Source organism: Pleurodeles waltl, chromosome 4_1, assembly GCF_031143425.1.
Source record: "Pleurodeles waltl isolate 20211129_DDA chromosome 4_1, aPleWal1.hap1.20221129, whole genome shotgun sequence".
NCBI lineage: Eukaryota > Metazoa > Chordata > Amphibia > Caudata > Salamandridae > Pleurodeles > Pleurodeles waltl.
Window position 1 is genome coordinate 999,688,950 of NC_090442.1, and position 18,940 is coordinate 999,707,889.

The window sequence follows — 18,940 nt, forward strand, 5'->3', positions numbered from 1 at the left end:
CACTGCTTTCGTCAGCATGAAGCTGCATTTCTCATGAGAAAGCATCTAATTACACATTTGCAGAAAAGCGAAGGTTACATATCTGTCACGTGCACATTTACTAATAAACAGCAATACCTTTTATCTCACGTTCTAAAGGCTGTCTGTAGCTCCTACTTTCCTAACTCCAGGCTTGGAGCTCTCCCCGACTGTCTGGCCTCCCTCACACAGCTGCTGACCTTCTAGCATCAAAGCTTTTACATTCCTGTCCAGAAACTCCCTTTCCTCATTAACGTGGATTTGAAATGCGTGCCTTTCCTGTAACTATATCTATTGCAAGCTTCTAGGCCTTCCTACGTGTAGCTGCTTTGTGGATAACTATGCCTTTGTCTCTCTTCTCTGTCTCCTGCACTGGCCTTTTACTTGGATGCCATGAGCACTCGGGCCTGTATTCCTCTCTGAGCATATATGATTCTGCACATTTTCCTCCCAACTCTTGCTTTAGCAAAAATGGGCCCTCTCTTTCTATATTTTCAATAACACCACTGCTTGAAAGAGTCCATCTGATCTTTGTGTATTAGTATCACTGAGAAAGGTTGCGGGAATGATTTGACAACAATTAATTCTGATTTAACATCGGAGTAGTGTTTTCATCCTTTCAAGCTATGGAAGAATGGCAGGGCCCTCTCCAGCCATGTCCAAGAATTGGGGACACAAGAGCCTGTTCCATCTTGAAGAGCTTGAACTCTTCGTATTGCACTCTGTCTTGATTAAGTCCATATTGGGTATGGATAGCTTCAAAAGCTGCACTTGCAAGCTACCTGAAAAGTGGCATGAACTGTTTAAAAATTATGATTACATTTAAAAATCTAGGTCAGAATTCAGCCATGGTTAGTACTACAGCAGGACACACAATAAGCCATCTAATAATGACTTTTTGGTGAAAATGTTATTTTGGTATTAACAGCCTCGAAAAACGTGAATCCCGCTCCACTATTGCAAAGACTGTGGAGAAATAATGCACCAGGGTTCAAAGTTAATAATCTTGCCCAATACGTGAAGTGCAGTTTTACAAACTATGTTGTAAATTTAATTACAAACGTCAAATCAACTAAGAAGGCTGCACGCTACAATTATTACAGAGCTCTAAGTTGCAAAAAGCTCATTTGCTGGGTTTATTCCAAGGGTCTCTGGGATTAGACGCCTGCATTAGCACTGGACACCTGTCACGCAACAAGAGACAATCTATCAAAGATGGGGTCGTAAAACCTCAAGTATTTCGTTTTCATTTTGTTGATTTTTGTGTGAATGCTTTGTTCATTAACCGAGCTAAACTGTAGCCATGGGGTCCAGGAGGGCTTCAAGTTATAAGCACACGCACAATATGATTTGTTGTAGCCGACGTGCCGAAAAGGCCACGCCAACATCTGTTACCTTTAGAGAAGATATCTGGAGAAAGCCATGGGGAAAATCTGTCACCGTGCCTGTCAAACCCTTGGGGTGCCACCGAGGCTGAAGACAAAGCTACTTAGTGGTGTCAAATCTCATGGTCTTAGGTTTCTGCACATAAACCTGCTCGTTACACACATGTTGACATGTTTGACACATGCAGCTTTCAATCAGAGATTATTGTGTGAGGCCCTCCGTCCTGGTCGACATCTCATGCTAGGCTCAGAAGGCGAACCTTTCAATCCTCTCACTTTGCGTCTAACATTTTAGACATCGCTTTCGACAGCATTAAATGTGATGTTTTTATACGTGTGTGCATCAGCTGCGCATCCTGTCTCCCCCATCTGGATTCTTCGCCAGGAGGCCGGAACCACACTGACAGGAGCCGTGGGGGTGGGGGGCAGGGGATGGAGGAATGGAACTAATGAGTACTGTATTTACAGAGAGCTCGTGACCCTTATGGAGACATATACAAAATAATGTACCACTCTAAGAGTGTGCGAGTGTCTGTCTGGATTGTTAAGCAAGCCATACTGAATATTTATTTAAAGTAATAAATTAAAGACACATTCAAAGCAAGGCCACTGATTATTAGATTGTGCAGTCATAGCATTTTCTTTATAATTATGAAGTTATTGTACTTTCTACATGTCCAAGATCTATTGCACAATTTGCATACTTTAATAAAAAAAAATCTAACAACAACGGATCAAAAGTTACTAAAAGACAGGCTACACCCTTAGTGTCGTGCTGGGACCGCTTGGGGAATTTCTGGTCGCCATTCAATTACTGAGGTGAAACGTTCGCGCAAGCAGAATCAACGTCCGTTAAATTAATAAACTATTTAAATTTTACAACCACAGAATACGCCTCTTAGCCTGCATAAACGGTATTTTGCCACATAATGAACACGACATGTGCGCATTAACATGTACACGAATGTGCACATATATTACAGAGTAGGCAAAAGTGACTCTTACTGTGGTGAAATTTGTTTTCCTACTGAAAGGGCGATCACCAGGTGTTCTCAGGGGATATGAGTATATTGGGAGGGCTGAACCCGCTAAAGTTCCGCTATCCCTGTAAACTCTCATAAAGCATTGTACACATCAGCACCAAATCTAGATTACACGTGAAACCCTTTCATGGGCAGAAAATAAAACAGGCAGATATGTAACACTCAAAGCGCTGAGGCAGAAAGCGCTATAGCGGCTAGACTGGGCCCATTGCTTACGCAAGCATAAAACAGAGAATTTCCCCGACTTTTTAGAGGAAAGACAGTGAAACGTACTGGAAGCGATTACATGTTTGACGCGCGGAGAAGAAGGCGCTGCACTGCAACAACACACGCCTGACTGAGCAGGCACTGGCTGCAGCAGACTGAAGGGCAGACTGGAGCCCCTTCCAAAGACACTCGTATCCCACGGCACCGATGTGCACCAGGTATCGGCATGTGCGTGCCCCACCCTGGGGGCTCCACACATCCACCGTCACCCCATTACTGCTCGAGACGCATCCTGCAAGGGCGCCGGATTAATAACAGTCTGACAAATCCACCCTTCGCAGAACAAAAGCAGAGCCAATGAAGAAACTCTGCCGTGCCTGAAAGCATGCCCCACAAAAGCGTCATGTGTGCTCGGCCGTCCCCACGTGGAGTAGGCTGCTGGCCGCCGGGGGCTCCACTCACCGCCTTTGACGTGGACGGCTCTGCTGGCCCCAAAGGATCCGAAGTGGACAGACATGGCCGGAAGCACGGGGCCAGCGCACGGGGCGAGGGCTCGCATCGCTGAAATGCCACCTCGCTGCTGCTCGCCTCCGTCGCCAGCGAAGAGGTCACCTGCAGCCGGCAGCAGCCAATGGGAGCCCACACATCTCATTCACGGCACGGCGCTGACATCAGAATGTGGGTCACCCTGCTGCACCGCAGAGCCACCGGACCCTCATCACAGCACCGGGAGGAGCTCTCGGTGCCACATCCCCGGGGATTCCGTGGCATGGCTGCAGGCTGCAGCGCGTCTACGGACCAGCTCCGGACTAGAGGGCGGCGAGCCGACAGATGGACAGGGAGAGCCGAGCCAAGGCTCTGGCCCGGACCTTAGAGCCCTGAAAATCTGTTACGTAAATCATACAGCAAAGCACGTAAAGTGTGCTAAAGTCTCTTTTAGATTTGAAAAAAAATCTTTACTAGGCGGAAACATCGACAATAATAGGGCACATTGTAGCATTTGCCCTGAGAAGTACTTATTAAAAGTGATAATTTTGTACAATTGGAAATCTGAACTTATGATCGAAAACGCTTTCGTAGCTGATACTAAATCAAAAAGAGTTTTGGTGAAATAAAATATTTGCCTAAAATCACACAGTTTAATCTGGGAAGCTGCAATGTATCCAGGTTTTCTGGTTTCACTCAGTACAGATCAGCAAGTAAATGGGAAGCTATTTGCTTTTCCTTATGTAAAGGATTTGGGCCACATTTATGGCCAAGTGACATACGGCGCAGCATGTCACCATGCTGCGTTGCGTCACAGGGAAAGGGCAGGAATACACAGTATTTATCCAAAAATGGTGCATTCCTGTCCCTTCCCCAGTGCTGGTGCATAATGGGCTGCCTAGGTCCGATGCAGGCACCATTACAATGGAGTCCCCGTTGGATGTAGGATTGTTTTTGTGCAGGACGGGACACATTCCTGCACAAAAACAATCCCCTGAGGCTTTTTCCTCTTTCTGTGAGGAGAAATAAAGACATTTCTCCTTATTATGGCTCAACTGGGGAGGCATAGGTTTTTGGAGCATGGCCACATCTACTACTTCTGGAAAATCTGGGAATGTGTCAAAATCCATGGATGGTGAGTGGGAAATGTCTCCCTGGTGCAGAGTAATGCAACACAACAATTTGCACTGTGTTGCATTACTTGAGATTTATGAAGTCACTCAGGGCCAAGCAAGGTGGCCTTGCTTGGCTTCATAAATCTCATTTTTCAGTTGTGTCGCTCTAGCGACCCAAAGGTGCACATAAATATGCCCGTTATGTTTACCTCTTAATGCATGCCTCTGGAGTTTTAAAAATACAGCATACATTTGGTCTGAAAGTACTGGGACGCTTTACATGAGCACCAGTTACATTACACATGCATTGTTTATAGGCAGTGGGAGATTAAGTAAGTGATTTACCCAGAATCCCCGGATGTTGAGCCAATGCTGAGACTCAAGCTTAGTTCCCTGGTTCCTGAGTTCCACAGTCAGCAGCTCTGGCCCTAACACCACATCCAGCAAGAGGGAGGGAGGCAGGCAGAAGGCGCACATTAGTTTGTCTTGTTCTCGGTTTGAAGTTCCAAGACCTCGAGCTGAGTCACAGCCAGTCTTCAGGCTCAAGCCTAACTTGAGCTTTCAGTGGCTCACCCACCTCTAATAATGACTGCTCACCCTGATGACTGATCAAGTAATGGGTAACAGTGCATCCATTTAAACCCCACAAGCCTTCAGCAAGCAAGTCTGCAAACTAAGTGCAGGCAACATTCACACCTCTACCTTCCTGTGACCCCAACCTAGGCACCTACATACCTACCGGAACATCAGCATTTGACTATACTAGCTGACACAAGCAATATTGTAACCAAAAAAACATTTCACACATAGCATCCACGCCACAGTTAATACCAAACACAAGTTAAAACGTGCATGTTGTTGCAGTACATTGAGGGAGGGGTACAAGGTTGTTCATGTTTGTGGGCGGGGGGGTGCTTAGCAGCCATATAATTAATGTTTACATAAGCAAGTGGCAGACACAAAACATAAAATATTGTGCGGAAAGCTGGCACACACATTGTTTGCCCACGGTAAATATGAAATGGTGAACTGAGACTTGAACCAACTGAATCTGGGCGGCTTCGGAGCTAGACTGCCCAAGATCGTAGGGATACCTCATACCAGAAATTCTTCTTCAGTCTAAGCAGGAGGCAATGCCTCATGGAAATTATTGCTCGTGCTTCACACTGGGATGCTCTTCTTGAAGACTTGTCGATGTAGAAAGTTTTCCCTGACAGAGTGAATTCACCTTGCCTATGTGTATTCATGCATTTCCATGTGCTATGAAAACGCAAATGTACATGTAGACCTTGACATGTACTGTTATAATGTACTAATCAAGTACTATTTGGTTTTTGTACCTGTTTGAAGACCACTAAAGCCTTAATGTTACTGCAGACTTACATGCATTTAAACAAGTCTATGCCATGTGAACCTGTGTAGTGTGCTGCACATTTTTACTGAACCATTCCTCGCAAAGCTTAAGTTGGCAAAACAAAGCAAGGATTTTAGAAAATAGTAGAGCGGTTCTTGCTGGTGCTAGTTGTATCAATATGCCAGGGTCTTCTCATATTCTTCCCACCAGAAGCTTCTGGCACCCTCTTGTTACTGCCTTTCTGCAAGTTTTTTTTCTATCATACCTTCCCCCTTCCATTCACTTGCATTGGGAAAAATGGTATAAATATAGCACCAAAATGTATGGAGTTTAGTATTATATGCTCCAACCAATCGGGGGTAAAGCCCTTGTCCACTGAAATGATAGTTGCCATGTGTATTTTGAATACTAGCTTGCTATTTGTGCCTTATATTCATGTTCATCTTCCATGCGCTTTCCAGAGTTTTCTTTTACATAACATGGTGCATTGTGTGCCACGAATCCTCTTTGCTAGGCAAACTGGAGAGCTCTAAACTGGACTCCACACCCCAACCCTAAGCACAAGAGGTAAGCAAGAAATGTCTCCCAGGTGAAAGTGGTAGAACACAACCCACTGACGGAAAATTTAGATGAAGTTTAACTGCGCTTACAGAATTTGGCTTGTTTGTTAGAATTTCCTTAACACTTTGGATGCCATGGATGTAACGGTTACGTACTCGGCTACAGCGCTGCTGTGCTGAGGACATAATCATTACGTCCTGCACCTGGACCATGGGGGGAGCACTAGCATTCCCCCCGTGGGCCTACCACCCCTCTCCACTGGGCAGGGATGGCAGGGGAAGCGCTTCCCCTGCCATCCCGACCCCACCCTCAAATCCCCCCAGTAACATCTGATGACGTAAGCACGCAATCTCATCAGAGGTCTCCCCCATCGCGTTGGAAGCATGGCTTCCAGCGTGACCCGAGAAGAAACTGATTTGTTTCTCCTTGGATGGGGAAGGAATCAGGTCAGAGAGGCATTGGAGGAAACTAAAGGCTTTTCCTTTCCACTGATGTCATGCAATGGTGCTGCAGGAATGCCCACTAGACACAAGGGATTGTGTTTACACTTTGTAAACACATGAGGGGAGAGGCCCCTTGGGCAAGGGTCGCTGCCTTGGGGGTCAATATTATTGTAGGCCATTTCTGCCCAGCAGCTTATTTATATTAGGCCAGTCTGGCCTCAAGGGGGGCAGAAACCACTAGACACCAGGGATTTAAAAAATAATAATTTCATAAGGGGAGCAACCCCTTAGGCCAGGGTCGCTCTCCAGGGGGGCACATTATTTTAGGTCATTTCTGCCCACCTTGAGGGCAGATCAGCCTATTTCTATTAGGCCCATCAGCCTCCAAGGATGGCAGAAACCACTTAGGCACCAGGGATTGTTGTGTGTGTGTGTTTTGTTTGGGGGGCTGCTCCTTGGGCAAAGGTCCCTCCCCATGGCAGAAAGCCCACTGGATCCCAGGGAGGAATTTTGTTTTAAAAAAGAGGGTGGTGGGGGTATGTCCATACCCCCACCCCAAATAAACAGGGACAAAGTTGTTCTGTCCACTGGTGGGCAGATGGGGCAATTATCCCTAATCCACTCCCAGGGTGAGAGGGGGGTCAGAAAGCCTACTAGATGCCAGGGAATTAAAAAACAAAATAGAGGGTAGGGGCTACCAACCAGTATGGGCAACTGAAGGGGGTAACAGTCTTTCAGCCCCCTTGCAAACTAAAGGATCTTATCCTAACAACAAGAAAGAGGACATTTGATTATTTTGGGTTTTGATTTTACATTTGGGCCAAAAGAGTTTGGCTAACTCTCAATATCGTGCCACTTGGAATGGTGAGCATCTGGACTTTGGGACGCTGCCACCTAGAAAAATCTACCCGACCTAGACACATCTGAAAACTAAACATCTGGGTGAGTCCAGGGTGGTGTGCTTCACATGCACCCCACACCATTTTCTTATCCACAATGCCCTGCAAACATCCAACTTTGCTTGAAATCACACGTTTTCCCTACATTTTTGTGATAGAACCTTCCGAAATCCATAAAATTCTTACCACCCAGCATAGTCACATGTATGCCGATTAAAATTCTGCCACACTTGTCAACCTAAAAATGTTTTTTTTCAAACTGCCCTTTTGGACCCGCTTTGGTTCCCTCTCAATTTCAACTTGTTTTTGGCCCTTCCCTGTCACAGGCACTTAGCACACCTAAACAAGTGAGGTATCATTTTTATCGGGAGACTGAAGGGAACGTTGGGTAGTAGGAAAATTATGCTGGTGCAGTGATCCCACACAGAAATGTGAAGAAAATTAGATTTGTTTACCCAAATTGGATGTTTGCTGAAGAGTCTGGGTAAGAAAACACTGGGGGATCCACAAAAGTCACACCTCCCTGGACTCTAGAAATGTCTGGGTTTGGTAGGTTTCCCTAGATGGCTGCTGAGCCCAGGACCAAAAACGCAGGTGGCCCCTTGCCAAAACAGGTAGTTTTGTAATAGATAATTTTGATGTGTGCATCTTGTGCTTTGGACCCCTACCTGTTGTGGGCACTAGGCCCACCCACACAAGCGAGATATCATTTTTATCGGAAGACTTGGTGGAATGCTGGGTGGAATGAAATTTGAGGCTCCTCTCAGATTCCAGAACTTTCTATCACCGAAATGTGAGGAAAAAGTGTTTTTTGCCACATTTTGAGGTTTGTAAAGGGTTTTGGGTGCCAGAACCTTGTGAGAGTCCCGCAAGTCACCCCATTCTAAATTTCCCTAGGTTTCTAGTTTTAAAAAATGCATAGGTTTGCTAGGTTTCCCAGGGTGTCGGCTGAGATAGAGGCCAAAATCCACAGTTAGGCACTTTGCAAAAAACAGGTCAGTTTTCATTTGAAATGTGTAATGTGCCACGCTGTGTTTTGGGGCATTTCCTGTCACGGACACTAGGCCTACTCACACAAGTGAGGTACAATTTTTATCGGGTGACTTGGGGGAATGCTGGGTGGAAGGAAGTTTGTGGCTCCCCCCAGATTTCAAAACTTTCCATCACCAAAGTGTGAGGAAAAAGTGTTTTTTTACCAAATTTTGAGGTTTGCAGAGGATTCTGGTGAGAGCCCCACAAGTCACCCCATCCTGGATTCCCAAAGGTGTCTAGTTTAAAAAAATGCAAAGGTGTGCAAGGTTTTGGTAGGTGCCGGCTGAGCTAGAGGCCAAAATCCACAGCCAGGCACTTTCCATAAAACACGTCAGATTTCAATGTAAAAATGTGATGAGTCCATGTTGTGTTTCCTGTTGCGGGCACTAGGCCTTTCCACACAAGTGAGGTACCATTTTTATCGGGAGACTTGTGTTATTGCCCATTGTCTTTCTCTACATTTTTGCCTTCGAAATCTAAGATAGTGTGTAAGAAAGACATCTATTTGAGAAATGCCCTGTAATTCACATGCTAGTATGCAGACCCCCGAATTCAGAGATGTGCAAATAACAACTGCTTCTCAACACCTTATTTTGTGCCCATTTTGTAAATACAAAGATTTCCTTGATACCTATTTTTTACTCTTTATATTTTACCAAAGAAATTGCTGTATACCTGGAATACAATGAAAACCCATTGCAAGGTGCAGCTCATTTATTGGCTCTGAGTACCTAGGGTTCTTGATGAACCTTCAAGCCCCATATATCACCGCAACCAGAAGAGTCCATCAGATGTAACAGTACATTGCTTTCAGAAATCCCCCATTGCTGAAACAAGTTACAGAAGAAAACAAGATGGAGAGAAAAGGCTGTTTTATTTTCAACTCAATTTCAATATTAGTTTTTTTTTATTTCAGCTGTTACTTCCTGTAAGAAAACCATGAAGGACCCACACAAAAGACCCCTTGCTGAATTCAGAATTTTGTCTATTTTTCAGAAATGTCTACCTGTCCAGGATCCACCTTTGGTTTCACACCCACTTCTGTCACTAACTGGGAGGAGGCTGAAAGCACAAAAAAATCGTAAAAATGGGGCTTGTCCCAGTAAAATGCCAAAATTGTGTTGAAAAATATGGTTTTCTGATTCAAGTCTGCCTATTCCTGAAAGCTGGGAATATGGTGATTTTAGCACCACAAACCCTTTGTTGATGCCACTTGCAGAGAAAAAACACATGGGCGGTGATTCTAACCACGGCGGGCGGCGGTCGCCGCCCGCCATGCGGTTACCGCCAAATGACCGCACCGCGGTCACAAGACCGCGGCGGCCATTCTGGCTTTCCCGCTGTGCTGGCGGGCGACCGCCAAAAGGCCGCCCGCCAGCACAGCGGGAAAGACCCAGCAACGATGAAGCCGGCTCCGAATGGAGCCGGCGGAGTTGCTGGAGTGCGACGGGTGCAGTAGCACCCGTCGCGAATTTCAGTGTCTGCTAGGCAGACACTGAAATTCTTTTTGGGGCCCTCTTACGGGGGCCCCTGCAGTGCCCATGCCATTGGCATGGGCACTGCAGGGGCCCCCAGGGGCCCCGCGGCACCCCCTACCGCCATCCTGTTCCTAACAGGATGGCGGTAGGGGGTGTCAGAATCCCCATGGCGGCGGAGCGCGCTCCGCCGCCATGGAGGATTCTCAAGGGCAGCGGAAAGTCGGCGGTACACCGCGGACTTTCCGTTACTGGCCGCGGCTGAACCGCCGCGGTCAGAATGCCCAGCGGTGCACCGCCAGCCTGTTGGCGGTGCTACCGCGGTCATTCGCCCTGGCGGTTTTTACCGCCAGGGTTAGAATGACCCCCATGGTTTCTTCTGCAGCACTTTTTCCCAATTTTTCCCCAAAAAACGAAATTTTCACTGTATTTTGGCTAATTTCTTGGTCTCCTCCAGGGGAACCTATAAACTCTGGGTACCTATAGAATCCCTAGGATGTTGGAAAAAAGGGCATACATTTGGCTTGGATAGCTTATGTGGATAAAAAATTATGAGGGGCTAAGCATGACTACCCCAAATAGCCAAAAAAAGGTTTGGCACCTGAGGGGGAAAAGGCCTGGCAGCGAAGGGGTTAATTGTCTTGCATTCGTCTGGAATATGTTAAATGTGCGCAAAGGGTGTTGTCTCAGTAGGAGACAAAGTGATATTAGACTGGTTAGATCAGGAGAAATAGAAGAATCCCAGAGACAGTGATTGTGTGAATGTAAATCCATGGTTTAGAGCAAACGGCTCCAGAAACAGTGTGGAAATACGGAAGATAGGCAGGAATGCCAGGATCCGAAGAACAGCCCCTTGAAGGATGAATGTAAAAGGGAAATGGGTAAATAACTGAGGGAAACCTTACCATTACCTCGTCAGAATACCCCCTCCCACCCTGGATGAGCTGCAGACACAAAGCTAGCATATTCTTTTTTCTGTTGTCTGTGTGAGCACAAGCAAAGAAACAGTGAATGGTGCTCCATATAGCGAGAGCCTATAATAAGAGACTCCTGGACACACTACATACAACCAGTTTTTAATTTGTAAAAAAACACAGCAGTGCCAGGGCCCTCGTCAGGAGGCCATTGCAGCTTACACTAGAAACCACCAGCTCCAATTAAGCACTGTGTACTACTAGTATGGTAAAGCTGCTTGTAAGTTTCTGAAACTGTGGGTGGCACTGACTAACGATGATGGGAAGAAATCCTTTTCTGAACATGGTTCCTCCAACATAGTGATTAGAGAAACTGCAAAAAAAGCTAAAACATCCAGAAAATAAGATAGATGCTGAGCAATGGCCACTCTTTTTACAATGGTATGAAGAAGCCCATAAACATAAGCACACATTCTGAGTCTGTAGTATGAAAAATACCCTGGAGAAACGGGTATAACACATAAATCACTTCAAGGACTGAGTTTGGGCTTGTGCGCCTATTATTCCGCCTCCTCCCTATCGCCACATATCACTGATCTTAAAAAGAAGGAGAGTGAAGACCAAAGGAAGAAGGACTTGCTAGATGTTTTGCCCAAGCCAGCCAATGGTGTGGAGGGTGCAGTCGCTAATGCACGTGGAAAAGGAGCAGCGCATGAGGAACAGTCGGAGGATGGAGCGCAGGATGTAACATGTGAGCAAGCGGAGGTGTGTGAGTCAACAGACAAAACACAGATTTCACTACTGTGAATCTGTTTTACAGCACGAGTGCATTCTGTTACAGACCCACATTCACTACAGATGTTTTAAGAAGAGAAACCGGGCTGGCTATGAGATGGTTCTTCTTCCCTCAATCTAGTGGATACAAGTGACCGAGGAATACATATAATTTGATCCATAGTGCAAGAGATGAGATGGCCCTAAGAATTGATCAGCACTTCCACTGAGCTTTTTGCCCTGAATCAGTTGGCAAAAGAGAGCAAAATAATGGTACCCTCAAGAATAACATATCTAAGATATGTTGTGAGACCTAACTGAAATGGCCCATGCCCCATGCTCTTAGCTCAGTGGTCCACTAGGACACAGAAAACCAGGCTGAGCCCATATGAGATAGTTATAGTGTGCTCATTGATGTTGCACGCAAACCTTCCCACTTCTGCTGCAAAGTTAGACTTACAAATGAATCATGATGTAGTTTTACTATAATGCAGAAAACGTATACAGCGTCCTTTCAGTTTCCGTTCTCAGGTTCAAGCTGGCTTACCCGAGTGCCAAACCAAAGCTACACACTCTTAACGTTTGGAACTGGATTTTCATATGTGTGCATTTGAGGAAGACCTCTCTACAACCCAGTTGGCATGGCCCCTATCAAGTCCTGCTTATCACCAACACAGCTGAGTGTTGTGGTCTAGCGGTGAGTAGCTACTCCTCCCAGTGCAAGCGTGACGCACCTCCCGAGATGACTGCCCATTGTTGCCTATTTCCAGACCTGCACCACGCCCCAGACCTGGGCCATCTGCTGACCTGTTCCTGTTGCTTCTTTGCCACCTGCTGGTGGTTCGGATGCCCAGTGCCCACCTTCTTCATCTGCAACTCTACACTGTCAGGTCTCAAGACGTTTGGGCAGAGGAGACACAAAACTTGGAAGAGATGGTACAGGGGACAGCTGTCTGCTTTATATAGGTTCCTGCCTTGTTATCCGCTTGAAATTGACAGTTTTGAGACAATGTGCCTCCAAAATCTATTCTGGGTATTCCAAATACAAGCCTACTTGACTGTGTCTCTCTAAATCACTCCGTCGCTCACTACCCCATTTTCCCCGTAGCCTGGGTCATTGTTAATTTCCTTGCCCAGTACAAAGAGATAAGTTGATGTGTAGAGGGAAACAGGAAGATTGGTGATGACATACACTCACTTGAATTGAGGTATTCATGACATATAGCAACTCTGAGCTGTGCTTATCGCCCCTTATTTTTACCCCCTCCGACTGAGGTAAGCAGCTGTATCCTGAATACTGGATCTATCTTTGAGCGAACCGCCACTGTGTGTATGAAAATAACTCCTATGTGCTGTTGCTAGAAGAAATACCGCCAAATGATTACCCTTTCTTCTTAATGGATCTTCATTTATTTGCCAGATGACATGGGGGAAGAGTACCTTTGATAGGAGTGCACCTTAGCAAAAAAGAAACTTGCCTTGATCTGTCCGGCTATGAGCACAGACTACCTGAATGTGCTGGCATCTCCCACAGTCTTTTCAAGGCCTTGAAACATATAACAGTCCCGTTGGTGGTTGCAGACCTGATGTCACTCACTTTGCTCCTTCAGAATGGGTGGTAGATTGTGGGCACTGCAAAGCAGGAAACCAGAGTGGTTTTGGGAGCTGGAGCGACAATGTTGTAAAGACAGTACTTTACCCTCCCCCGGTAAACTGTCTTCGTACTGGTAAGGTGTTTCACAAACATCGACATCAAGAAGGATACACAGCCTGGAAGCCTATCCCTGGCTATCTCAAGAATGGGAGGAGGTCTGTTACTCTGACTATGAAGTCCCTGCTGTCAGACATTCTGCAGATCACCCTCTCCAAAGGCGGATGCCCAAAGGACCACGTTCTTGCAGAAGAGAAGGGCTTTAGATTACCTCCGGGGAGGTATGTGCAATAGTAGGCTCTGGGTGTTGTATGCATCTGAGGAAGGATATTTGGGAGGTGGAGGATGAAGATTTTTGAAATTGTGGTTACAGTTATTCTGGTTTTAATAATTTTATATGCATTGATTACACTGATTAAGTACATCATTCAACATGTTTGCAGCAATAAAAGCATTGACCTTGCTTCACCACTTAGCATAGTTGGGGATGAGGAAGAATGTGATAATGAAGAACACAAAAGTGATATAATACTCTCACTTGCTAATGAGTTGTATCAATTTCGCCTTCTGAGGAAAAATGGAGGCTGACAACATAAACTAACTTGCATATGTGCCTTAATAATTACATGTGAACTATGAAAATGCAAATGTCTATGTGCACCCTGACATTTGCTGTTACATTTTACTAATAATTTTGTTTTTGTACCTCCTTTAAGATAAAAAAAAAAAGCCTTAGGATAATTGCAGTCTTACACACATCTCTCTCATGTTCTCTATCATGTGTACTGCACTGCACGACTTTTTTCTGAACCATCCTAAGGAAAGCTAAAGTTGGCACAAAGAAGCGAGCATTTTAGAAAATAGTAGAGTCAGCTCTTGCTGGTGCTAGTTGTATCAGTTTGCCAAGGTCTTCTCACATTCTTCCCACAGACGATACTAACACCTGCTCGTCAGTGCATATTTACAGGCTTAATTTATATCATGTGTTGCTCCTACCATTCACTTTCTTTGAGAAAGAAATCTATAAACGCAGCACTGAAATCTATGGATTTTAGCATTATATGCTTCAACTGATCAAGGGCGAAGCTTTGGTCCATTGAAACGACAATTGCCTTGCTTGTTTTGAATGCTTGCTCTATATTGTTGGCTTTAAACGCATGTAAACATCTATGCACTATCGCAGTGGTGTGTTTTCTTTAACATTCCATCCCTTGTTTTTGTTTCGCTTTCCTTTTGTACTTAACTTCCTGAATCTTCTCCCACTCACCAAAGGTAAGTGATGTGGATAAAATTCCACTTATTCAGAGAGGTCTCGTGAAAACTTAGATGATAGTTTATCAGTATGAATATTACTTGTACACTTTTGAGCTGCCAGGTGTTTATTCTAGAATACATTCATTTTGTAATTCTAATAATGCTTGCATTTTAATTATACACTTACGTAATTTTTTTTTTTACAAAAATAGAAATACATTTTTTAAAAGGCTTTGAATGGTAAATCCTTTCATCAAAGACAGAAGCAGAAAATGTACTTCTTTTGTAAGTTGTCATAATTCATTTTCAGAGCAGCTCAGGCTCACATGAGGAAGGTGAAAGTGGCTGGGGCGCTGGTGGCCAGCAGTGCAAAAACAGCTGGCCAGAGAAGAACTTCTAGAATGGTTTATGTAGTAAACATTTCCTCAGAAATATACCATATAAATCATACTTATATAATGACCTGTAAAATAAAGTCAAAAAAACGTTAAAAAAATTTAGATAGACGATAGCTAACCTGGAGAGTGTAATAGTTCTTGTGCATCAGAAATCGAGTAAACGTTAAAACAGACATATCGGAGTTAGCAAGCTAATAGGAGTTTTAAAGGCCTGGACATAGAAAAATCACAAATCAAGTACTTTATAGGAGGACTGTGTCAAAAGGAGCAATCAGCATGTTTATTATTGGTTTTACCTTATAGCCAATTATTGTCTCTGACAAGACCCATCTCCACAATGTAATAGTCATGTAACATTTCGTAACTACCGGCTCTAATCTTGCTTGTATAGAAAACTGGGGGCAAACTAACAACGTGAGTCAGCAGCTAAAGGCTACACATCTGATACAAGATGTATGTCATAGATCATGTGCCATTTGCTGGAGCTATGGCTGTCACACCCAGATCAGCCAAATGGGCAGCGCAATGCTCCAATGCCCTCTGATGGGCCAGAGGGGTTACTAGCTGGTCTTGGATACCCTCTCCTGCACAAGGGGCGGGACGAAGCATCTCTATCAACACAGCCCTCTTCAACCAGAAAAGGCCACCAGTTCCTGGGGTTATATGTGCCTCTGATTCCCCAACCATTTCACTGCTAAACAAATTGCATTGTAACTGCATGTATATAGGACTTACTACCCTTAATGAGGTGCTAGAGTGCTTTATGCCAGGATTGCACACTACTCCAGAATCCAAGGTTAGTGGTAGTTTGTCCATACGGACATGGGGGAGGGGCACTGACCCCTTGACCTGCCCTCTGTATCACAGCAGTTGATTGAGACGACCTGATGCTGTGTCATCTGAGCTACGCATGTCAGATTGGCCAGTGGTTTTACTGTGGCCAGGCTGAGGTGCAGTTTATGCTTCTGCAATCAACTGCTGGAAGGCAGCTGAGAAGCAGAGGCACAGCCCCGTAGGTCTCCGATGGAGCATTGTGTTGAACTATTCCATCCAATCCTAGCATTGCTCTTACGCAGTTTAACATTGTAAGCAGCAAGAGAGCAGTGATTGGACTCGCTTAGATGCTATTATCCACCAAGTAGCGTGAGGCAGGAGGAACTTCATGTGTATTTGCAGCTGAGCCGAACGGGTGCTGTGCTGCAGAAGATCATCAAACGTAAGTTTCGTTTTAAAGGGTTTCATGTAATTTTTGTTGTGCCCTATCACTTTTAAAATGTAGAGGTCTCCACGGTGGTCAGTCCAGTGTTATTGGTTATTGTTGGTTGTTGGGATTAGTTTTATGCACAGAAGCAAACTGTTACACGTATTTACACAAGTTTTGTTGTGGTAAATTCAATTAATAGGAGTTACAGATGATCATTAGTTGGAGGAGGGGTGAGTGAGTTCATGCAGTTGGCGGGCAGGGTTAATAGATGAGCTAGAGGAGATAAGGTACTCTTAAGCTGCAAGGGTCTGACTTTCAAAAAAGCAGAGGTTCAGACCTTTCAAATGAGTTTTAGGCAATTTGCAGAAATACATTAAGATTACAGTAAACATGCATGTGACTAAGGGCCAGATGTAGGAAGCATTTTGCATGGTGCAAACTGCGAAAATCGCAGTTTGCGCCATGCAAAATGCTCATTGCGATGCTCATTCACAATTTGCGAGTCGGTACCAACTCACAAATTGTGAATGCAACTTGCAAATAGGAAGGGGTGTCCCCTTCCTATTTGCGACGTGCACCGCAATGCTAAATTGCTTTGTGACCGGGAATGCGGTCGCAAAGCAATTCGCAGTTACCACCAGTGTCACACTGGTGGTAACCCATTCGCAAAAGGGAAGGGGTACCCATGGGACCCCTTCCCCTTTGTGAATGTTGCCCAAAATGTTTTTTCGGAGCAGGCAGTGGTCCAATGGACCACTGCCTACTCTGAAAAAACGAAACCAAATGGTTTCGTTATTTTTTTTATTTTGCAACTCGTTTTCCTTTAAGGAAAACGGGCTGCAAAATAAAAAATAAAAAACTGCTTTATTCAAAAAGCAGTCACAGACATGGAGGTCTGCTGTCTTCAGCAGGCCACCATCCCTGTGAGTGCAGGGACTCGCTAAGGGGTCGCAAAATGCGACCCACCTCATTAATATTAATGAGGTGGGTCTTTGCGACCCCATAACGAATCGCAGACGGTGTCTGAGACACCGTTCTGCATCCAATTTTCCGAATCGCAAATTGCAAGTCGCACCGACTAGCAATTTCCGATTCGCAAAATCGGAACTTCCTACATCTGGCCCCAAGAGTGGGCTGTGATTAGTGAGAGGAAGTGTGATGAAGGTGTAAGGAAAGGAGAGGGTCACTCAAAAGAAAAAAAGAGAGAAGCTTTAAATAAAGATTAGTGTTTTATGCAGGGTTTTAGAAATATAGAAGATGCTTTTTGAGACAGCATGCAAAATGAGGATGCAAGACTGTAGAAAGAAACTGTATTATTTGGATTTGGGTAAGGTAAGGTAAAGTTTTATTGTTTAGTTACTTTAGACCATAACAACGTAAGAGTACAAATATCAACCAAATACATTAATTAATCAATACTTCAAAAGACCTTCAATAGCATAATATGCAAAGTATACAAGAAAAACGATATTTACATAAACTCACAGATCATATTATATATATATATATATATATATATATATATATATATATATATATATATAAAAATAAATAAATATACATGATTTTCTCATACTACAGCATATGAAGGCTTAATATAACCACTATATCGAGTTATCCTATAACCCAAAATAATTAACTTCTTAAAAACATAATTACATTATACTAACCAAACACTTTTGTCTAAAATATTCCATTTTAAACATTTCCCTAATCTTTAGAGTGAATCCAAGCTACACTTTAAAAATAAAACATAAAAGATATTGGGGGTCATTATGACCCCGGCGGTAGGTGGTAATGTGGCGGTAGTACCGCCAACAGGCTGGCGGTACATAACGCCACATTATGACATTGGCAGGTTGGCTGCAGCCAACCCGCCAATTTACCATTCCTATTGCCATGGCGGTAGCAGCCGCCAGGCCGGAGATAACAATCTCCAGCCCGGCGGCCGCTATAGGACTGCCGGCAGCATTATGCGCCAGCCTACCACCATGGTTTTCATGGCGTTCGCAACACCACGAAAACCATGAAGGTAGGCCCTACCAGTGACAGGTAATTCCTTCCCTGTCACTAGTAGGAGGCTCACCCACCCCCCCAAACACCTCCCCAGGCGCCCCCTCCATCCATGCTCCTCCCCTTCCGATCTCCCAACCTCCATACACGCACACACTCACAGACATGCATGACGCATACACCCACTCACTCACACTGGCATACACACATAGATCCACGCATACATCCATTCATGCTTGCACACATTAGTACACACATTCACATTGACATGCAAACATGCATTCACATTTCCATTCTTACACACATTCACACACAGGCATACACCCACGCAAACAACACTACACACAAAGACGCATTCACTCACACACTCACACATTCATGCACACAACCCCACACACACACACACACACAACACCCCCCACCCCTGTCGGAAGCCCAACTTACCTCCATCCAGGTAGTCTTTCGGCAGGGAACGGGACGGGGCGCTGCTACTGCCAGCAGGACCCGCCAGCAGAACACCGCCAGGCCAGATCATGTGTCATGATACGGCTTGCGGCTATTTACTGGTGTGGCGCTGCTGGTGGTAGCAGTGCCACCTTACCACCAACCGCCAGTATGGCCACGGCCACATTTCCGCCCTTCTTCTGGGGGAAATCCGGCTGTGGTCATAATCTGGCGAACGGATGGTACCTGTGGTGATGGTCTTTTGGCGGC

At 45.0% G+C, this 18,940-nt stretch overlaps 1 protein-coding gene across 2 annotated transcripts in view; it reads right to left on the reverse strand.

Moving 5' to 3' along the window:
• Window positions 1-18,940, reverse strand: part of PRKAR2B (protein kinase cAMP-dependent type II regulatory subunit beta) — a 511,441-nt gene that overhangs the window by 467,697 nt on the left and 24,804 nt on the right. Inside the window, exon 1 of one of the 2 annotated variants that reach the window (XM_069229844.1) lies at window positions 3,116-3,407. The exons of the other annotated variant lie outside the window; for it this stretch is intronic. Coding sequence (XP_069085945.1) covers window positions 3,116-3,305 — 190 coding nt within the window. The 5' untranslated portion in view covers window positions 3,306-3,407. Of the gene's footprint in view, window positions 1-3,115; window positions 3,408-18,940 lie in introns of those variants that run through there. 2 annotated transcript variants of the gene reach the window in all.